The following is an 8,554-nucleotide window of genomic DNA, read 5'->3' on the forward strand; positions in this document are numbered from 1 at the left end:
CTGGCGCGGCCCGCCCGAAAGGTGCTGCTGCCCACGCCGCCCAGCACCGCCTTCCAGCCCAACTTCTCTATGCCAGGTGAGGGGCACAATTTCAGTTCTGCAGGAAGAGACCCATTTTCAAGCCCAGTGTTTGCGTCTCAGGACAAATCCTTCGGCTCGTCTCCATATGAGGATCCAAGAAATGCCCTGTTTGCTGAAAAAAGTGACCGTTCGGCTGTTGAAACTGAAGGAGACAGAGACCCACAGTGCAGACCTGGAGAGGGGGCCAACCCATTCCCGCCCCCTGGACAGAAAGGGACCCCTCTGCCCCAGTTACAGGGCCAGCGTGAGCCTGCACCCCACACTTTCGGAACATTGGGGCTTCATGGCCCGAGCTTCCCAGGACCGCGGGGACCAGTGGCTCCGTTTTCAGGAGACGGTGTCATTTCTAACAACGATGGAGCAAGAGGGCCTCCGCCGGCCAGATTTGGAGCTCAGAAGGGGCCCATCCCTTCCTTATTCTCAGGGCCACATGGGCCACCTCCCTACGGGGACAACAGGGGCCCGTCACCCTCTCACCCTGGTGGGCCCAGAGGATCAGCACCACCCCAATTTGAAGAACGCAAGGATCTGCACGGGGAAAAAAGGGAATTCCAGGACGCCCCATACAATGACATGGCTGGGCCTCCTGCCCAGTTTGAAGGACCAGAACAAGGCCCGTTGGTGGGAAGCAGAGGCGCAGGCCCCTTCCAGTTTGGAGGCCCACGGAGGCCTCTGCTGGCCCCGTTTAAAGGGCCCCGAGGAGGCCCACCTCCGTCTCAGTTTGGGGGTCAGAGGGGACCACCCCCTGGCCATTTTGTGGGTCCAAGAGGTCCGCATTCTAGTCAATTTGAAAGCACCCGGGGCCCCCATCCCAATCAGTTTGATGGGCCCAGAGGTCAAGCCCCAAATTTTATGCCAGGACCCAGGGGAATTCAGCCTCAGCAGTTTGAAGAGCAAAGGGTGAACTCACCACCCAGATTTTCGAATCAGAGGGCCCCAGCACCCCTTCAGTTCGGTGGGCCAAGGGGGTCTGTGCCTTTCCCTGACAAGAGTGAGCCTGCCCCTCCCCGGTTCCACTTCCAGGGCCAGTCCCCTCAAGTGATGAAGCCGGTGCCCAGACCCCTGCTGGAGTTGCCCAGCCACCCACCCCAGCACCGCAAGGACCGGTGGGACGAGACGGGCTCAGCCCCCAACCTGCCCTCGGGGGCTCCCGGACCAGCCCCCGAGGCCGAGGCGCAGTGGGCCCCATCCAAAGGCCCGGAGTACAGAAACCAGCCCAGGCCCAAAGAGAAGCTGCTGGACGAACCTGAGGGCCAGCCTGAGAGCCGGCAGGGCCGCGCCTTCGAGGACCGACGGCGGGAGCACGAGCACGGGAAGCCCTGGGAGCGGGAGCGCAGCAGGAACTGGAGCCGGGAGCGGGAGCGGGACTGGGACCGGGGTCGGGAATGGGACAGACACCGTGAGAAGGACTCCGGCCGAGAGCGCAATGCAAACAGAGACCGGGAGCGGGAGTGGGACCGGAGCCGGGAGCGCAGCCGGAACAGGGACCGGGACAGGGACCGCGACCGGGACCGGAGGCGGGACCGGGATAGGTCTCGCAGTAGAGACCGGGACCGTGACAAGGGCCGGGAGCATGAGCGAGGCGGAGACCGCAAGGACCGCAGCAAAAGCAAAGAAAGCACTCGGGACCCAAAGGCTGAGGCCCTGGCCCCGCGGGCCACCGACCCCGCTGCCCACACCTAGGCCTGGTCGCAGCTGGGCACTTCCTTTTAAAAGCCAAGTTCATAAAATGTGTTGAACAAATTGTTTTTGAAATAGCTATGAACGTAGATGAAGAATAGAATATTCTGGACTTCAAAAATTACTGTAATTTTGTGTATGATGGTTTCCTACAAAATTTCATGTCTTTATAATTCTGATGCTTTTTTAAAGAAATGTAAGAACTCTTAATTTTTCCATTTAAAATTACTGAAATGGGAAAGTGTCTACAGAAGCATATTGCTTTTTCAGATTATAAAGTTATCTTTTCCAATAACTTGACTGACTATGGTAAATTTTAAGGGAATTCTGTGGACCTCAGAGCCATACCTTTGCTGACACCTCGTCTGTATTTCTAGGTTTCCAAAAGCTGTTTCTGCAGGTTTCGCCGGCTCTGGAGGGTGGTGTGCTTCGTGGGAGCGCCCTCGGCGGGCTGCGTGTGCGCACCAGAGCCGTGCTGTGAGCCCTCTGAAATGGAGAAACACAAACTTCCGAATGCGGTTTCCTTTTTTCCTAAAGAGATTTGATTAGAAATTTCAACCAGGAAACAATACGTTGTTTCTTAGTTGTGCTCAGTTTTTTATATATCACCTCATACATTTTCTTTTTTTCAAAAACATTATTAAAAGCAACATCTGTTTGAGTACAAATGGTTGCATTTTAAATAACAATTTATTGGAAAAGGTTTCGATTTTACCAGCCTAAAGGTAAGAAAATATACCAATTAAGTGTACTTTGAAGGGGGGTTTCTTTTATCTCAGTAATCAGGAACATTTTGTTTGTTGAACTTCACCTTCTGCACAGTTCTTCCTTTGTCCCAGGAAAAGTGCACTAGCTCTAAACCGTTATATTTGTCAGGGGGTAAATTTTAAAGTTTGTCTTTGAAAACAAAACAATATTTGTATAAACTCTGAGATGGAAAATAGTGATATTAGTTCAAGAACGAGCAAGTAGAAAGCATCCACTGTGAGATAGTGCGCTGCTTCTTGCTATGTATTTTTCAAGTTCTGAGGTGTGAGAAAGAGAAAACCTTGCTAATTTATTTGACTGTACAAATACACTTTGATAATTTTTTTATATTTTCATAAACTTACTTTTGCAAATGTAAAATTAGAGCGTCTTTTTTGTTCTCTGGAGTCTGTTGCTCACTGCCTTGCTCCAGATTTCCTTCTCCCGGGGACAGTGGGCTGGGCGCTGTCCAGGGCGAGCAGTCTGGGAGGCTGGTGCCGGGAGCCAGAGTCCCAGGTAAGGCACAGTCAAGCGGTGTTGAGTTCCAACATCTAATAGGATGGGAAGGTTTTTACATGTAACACAAGTTTTTCTAATCTACACAAATGTAAAAATCCAGTGTGTGTCTTTAGGTTTACTCGATAGGATTTTCTGTAACTTGTATTTTATAGCGCAGAGTACTATCCCTGTCCATTGAAACGTGGAACTTGGGATGTTTCGTTACTTGAAGTAGAATAAACATCTACAGAGGTTTTCTGTCTGTGTGATCGCATCCTCTCCACGTTGGAAAGTTGGGGCTGGAAAGGGACACCTTGGCCACCCCTTCTTGCCAATGGACATGGCAGGGGCTGCGCTGCCCTTTGGCCCTCAGATGCCTTGGAGGTGAGCCCACTCCATGACCGGCTGGTGGCCAGATGCACTGGCTTCAGGGGACTTGCTGCCAGTGCAGCTGACACCCGACCTCATCAAGTTGGGTCAACTCCCTGCACTGCGTTCGTGTGTTGGGACTGTCAGAGCAGGAAGCTAAGCTCACAGCAAACCAGCGGGGGGCCCTGAACACAAGGGCAGTGTGGGGGGTTTCAAAAGGGACCCTGGCATGGGGCAGTCCCACTGCCACAGACCACTGTCCCTGGAAGGTGCTGGACAACCCCAAGGCCCAGCCCAAGGGGCGAGCCCTGACCTTGGAGATGGCCCCGGCTAGCTGAGGTTCTGCCAAGTGGTAAAGCTGGATTCTGGCTGGACGCTCCCTACACTGTCAGGGCACTTCCCCCAGGACACTGAGAAGTCCCGTTAGTCCTGTCGGGCTCCTCTGACGGTTGGCCTCCTGCATCCAGCCTGAAGCCCATCTTGTGTCTTGTACACACTCCATGACACCTCCCGCTTCCTGCCCCCCCAGCACCCTGCCTGTCCTCCAGCCGTGACTCCCCTTAGGGTCAGGCGGGTACAGGTGCTGCTCAGAGCTCAGCTCTCTGGGAACCTGAAGAGTGAGGGTTGGCTGGAGGATAGCCCAGGAGCCAGCAGCTGTGTTTGCCTGTCGGGGGAGTGCCTGGGGGCTTCTACTCACTGTCACTCCTGGTCCCTGCACTTCAGCCTCTCAGCTGCTGTGAGGGAGAATGAAGGGGGCTGTTTTGCCCCAGCTGATGTGTTTCAGCGGTTAGAGCATCGGCCCATGTACCCTCGGGTCTGGGGTTTGATTCCTGGTCAAGGGCACGTACCTGGGTTGGAGGCTCGATCCCCGGCCCCTGGTTGGGACGCGTGCAGGAGGCAACTGATCTTGATGTGTCCCTCCCACATTGATATTCTCTCTCTCTCTCCCTCCCTCCCTCCCTCCCTCCGTCCCTTCCACTCTCAAAAAAAAAAAAAAAAATCAATGGAAAAAATATCAGGTGAGTATTAACAAAAAAAAAGAAAAAGACTGTTTCACCAGAAAGCCCAAGGTGCTAGGGCCTCTGCTCCTCCCACCTCCTGCCCCACCAGCACAAGGACAGGCAGACAGGTGCCTGGGAGGGGACACAGCTCACAGCAGGGACCACACTATGGCCATACTCTTGAAGGGGCCTGAGCCAGCAGAACTGACCGTCTGCAGGCACGCCTGCCACATCTGTTCCTCTAAAACTTGAGGCCGGCCAGGCTGTGTCACACGGCCATCCCTCCTGCAAGGGAAGAAATCAGGGGTGTGAGTAAAAACCAGGAGGAATTAAGCCTTAGTGGGGACCACCACAGTGTCAGAAAACCGACCATCACAAGTGCTGGTGAGGACTCAGGCCCGTCCCTCAGGGCGGCTGGGAGGGGCAGGTGTGCTCACCTGCAGGGCAGCTGCAGTGTCCTACCGGCGGGTTGTTGGGTGAGATGCCACATAACCCGCAGTCCCCGTGCACGTTCAATGAGCAGTACTGGCCCAGATCTTAGGTGTTGCCCAGGCCATGTCCGCAAAGGGCCCCGCCCCCCAAAGGCCCCAGGAAGAGATGCACAGAACCTCTGTGGCCGCCATGTCGCAAGGGGAGAGGACAATTAAGAAAAACCATTTAAAGAGGCTCGTTAGGGAGGAGTAATTTTTAAAAGATTGAGAAACTGCCCTAAACCAAGACTCACCTTCAAGTCTATAAGTATTTATCGCAATTTATTCAAAATTGCCCAAACGATCAACCACCCAAATACTCTTTTCTAAAAAAATAGATTTTTATTGATTTCAGAGAGGAAGGGAGAGGGAGAAGGAGAGAGAGACAAAAACATCAATGATGAGAGCCCTAGCCGTTTGGCTCAGTGGATAGAGCGTCAGCCTGTGGACTGAAGGGTCCCGGGTTTGATTCTGGTCAAGGGCACATACCTTGATTGCAGGATCCTCCCCGGCCTGGGTCCTGGTCAGGACTCATGCAGGAGGCAACCAATCGATGAATTTCTCTCACATCTATATTTTTCTCTGTCTTTTCCTCTCTCTTCCACTCTCTCTAAAAATCAATGGAAAAATACCCTCGGATGAGGATTTAAAAAAATAAACAAATAAAAGAAACATCAATGATGAGAGAGAATCATTGATCGCTGCCTCCTGCATGCCCCACATTGGGGATCCAGCCCACAACCTGGGCATGTGGCCTGACTGGGAATTGAACCGTGACCTCCTGGTTCATAGGTCGACGCTCAACCACTGAGCCACGCCAGCGGTGTGCTCACCTGCAGGGCAGCTGCAGTGTCCTACCGGCGGGTTGTTGGGTGAGATGCCACATAACCCGCAGTCCCCGTGCACGTTCAATGAGCAGTACTGGCCCAGATCTTAGGTGTTGCCCAGGCCATGTCCGCAAAGGGCCCCGCCCCCCAAAGGCCCCAGGAAGAGATGCACAGAACCTCTGTGGCCGCCATGTCGCAAGGGGAGAGGACAATTAAGAAAAACCATTTAAAGAGGCTCGTTAGGGAGGAGTAATTTTTAAAAGATTGAGAAACTGCCCTAAACCAAGACTCACCTTCAAGTCTATAAGTATTTATCGCAATTTATTCAAAATTGCCCAAACGATCAACCACCCAAATACTCTTTTCTAAAAAAATAGATTTTTATTGATTTCAGAGAGGAAGGGAGAGGGAGAAGGAGAGAGAGACAAAAACATCAATGATGAGAGCCCTAGCCGTTTGGCTCAGTGGATAGAGCGTCAGCCTGTGGACTGAAGGGTCCCGGGTTTGATTCTGGTCAAGGGCACATACCTTGATTGCAGGATCCTCCCCGGCCTGGGTCCTGGTCAGGACTCATGCAGGAGGCAACCAATCGATGAATTTCTCTCACATCTATATTTTTCTCTGTCTTTTCCTCTCTCTTCCACTCTCTCTAAAAATCAATGGAAAAATACCCTCGGATGAGGATTTAAAAAAATAAACAAATAAAAGAAACATCAATGATGAGAGAGAATCATTGATCGCTGCCTCCTGCATGCCCCACATTGGGGATCCAGCCCACAACCTGGGCATGTGGCCTGACTGGGAATTGAACCGTGACCTCCTGGTTCATAGGTCGACGCTCAACCACTGAGCCACGCCAGCCAGGCCCAAATATGCTTCAATTAATGAAAAGTAGAGGCCCAGGCCCAGGGACAGAAAGAAAGCCGGTGGGGAGAGGGTGAGTTTCAGGGAAAGAAGCCACACTGCAGCCACCAGCCGGAGGATCCTGTCACGTGACATTCAGGAGAAGGCAAACACTGCCTCCCTCTCAGGGTGGCAGAAGCACACCTGGCCCAGAATTGAGGCTACTCGGGTCAGCTCTACCAGGGGAGTCTCTCCCGCTGACCCACCTCAGCCCTCGGGGCACACCCAGCCGAGTGTCTGTGCTTCTCTTCTGGCCTTCAGATCTCAGGCAGCAAGGTCTCGGTGACCCTCTTGGCCTGGAACCCTCAGGATTCTGAGAACAAAGACCCAGCCCAGGCCAGCCACCAGGCCCTCGCACCCTCTAAGCCATAATCTCCCAACAAAGACAGTAACAAAGCCTGCGCCCACCTCACATGAGACACCATCCCGAAACCACAATGCCGATCCCCAGGAGACCACGCTTCCGTGAGCTGCCGCCCTGCACACTCTGGGAATAAGGCCAGCTCTCTTGTCACATCTCCCGCTAGCTGACAGCACAAGAGGAAAGGGAAGCCGAGGCAAGTGGTTAATAGACACCAAACATGTTCCTGTCAAAGTCAGAAGAGGCACTTCAGTATGACATCCTTATTTCTGCAGCTGGTCACATGACCGCCACTGGTGTTCATAACGACCCCATTCCCCTGCCCAGTCCATGCTCCCTGTGCTGGTCGGGTCCCCAGCCTGGTAGGAGACCCGCTTTCCTTCCTGCTGGGTCTGTGCTGTGGGAGGTCCTGGCTGAATTATCACTGTCATTCTCTACCAACTATAATCACAGGATACGGGGTGCTCAGAGCCGGCCAGCCCCTGACAGGCCAGTCCCCAGGCTGGCACAGTCTGCCATCTTTCCCCTCGAGAAGGTGCTCCTTCCCTTGGGCTGAGCCCTCTAGAACCTAAACTTGCAGGAACGGAAAGCACAGATTTTTCCAGTGGATCAGCAGGGCTAATTGTGACAGGTCCCTGAATCCTGGCTTTGAAGCCAGACCACCAATACTGGTTGCTAACTCAGAGCATATACTGTGTCCTGAAGACATCAGCCGGCCCTGTGCCATGCTGCACCTCGCCAGCTCTGTAATTGGGTCCACAAAAGATCATGGGACACACCTATCAGAACGGCCAAAACCCAGAGCACTGACACCACCAAGTGCCGGCGAGGACGCGGAGCAGCGGGAACTCCCCTTCACTGCTGGTGGGAAGGCAGGGGCGCAGCCACTTTGGAAGACACCTGGGTGGTCTCTTACCAAACTGAACAGATTCGTGGGACCCAGCAGTCACGCTCCCTGCTATTTACCCAAAGGAGCTGAAAGCTGATGTCCACATAAAACCTGCACATGTATGTTTATAGTCATCCTATATAATAAAACCCTAATATGCTAAGTGCCGGTCGTCCAGTCATCCATTTAACCAACCAAAGCGTAATATGCTAATGATTTGCTAAGGCTGCTCAACCACTTGCTATGATGTGCACTGACCACCTGGGGGCAGACGCTCCCATCTATAGGTTAGTTTGCTGCTGGGGTCCGGCTGATCGGGACAGGCTGGACATGCCCTCGAGCCCTCCCTCAGTCCCTCCCTGGCTGGCCACCTCCCACGTCCCTCCCCGGCCCGATTGTGAATTGTTGGGGTCCCTTGGCCTGGCCTGTGCTCTCTCGCAATCCGGGACCCCTCGGGGGATGTCGGAGAGCTGGTTTTGGCCCCATCCCACAGGCCAGCCAGAGGGACCCCACTGGTGCATGAATTCGTGCACTGGACCCCTAGTTTTATTCATCATCACCAACACTTGGAAGCCACCAAGATGTCCTTCAGCAGGTGGATGGACAGGTCAGCCAGACAGGGGAATATTATTCAGCACCGAAAAAGAAATGAGCTGACAAGCCATGACAAAACAGGGAGGAATGAAATGCATGACTGAGTGGAAGAAGCCAATCTGAAAGGAATCAAT

The 8,554-nt window shown here is 53.2% G+C and overlaps 1 protein-coding gene across 1 annotated transcript in view; it reads left to right on the forward strand.

The window, feature by feature from the left end:
• Window positions 1–3,261, forward strand: part of DIDO1 (death inducer-obliterator 1) — a 51,337-nt gene extending 48,076 nt beyond the window's left edge. Inside the window, exon 18 of the mRNA XM_014532782.1 lies at window positions 1–3,261. This exon is cut by the window's left edge and continues 37 nt beyond it. Within this exon, the coding sequence (XP_014388268.1) occupies window positions 1–1,764 (1,764 nt within the window). The 3' untranslated portion in view covers window positions 1,765–3,261.
• Window positions 3,262–8,554: the final 5,293 nt, after the last annotated feature.

Source organism: Myotis brandtii, unplaced genomic scaffold, assembly GCF_000412655.1.
Source record: "Myotis brandtii unplaced genomic scaffold, ASM41265v1 scaffold915, whole genome shotgun sequence".
Taxonomy (NCBI): Eukaryota; Metazoa; Chordata; class Mammalia; order Chiroptera; family Vespertilionidae; genus Myotis; species Myotis brandtii.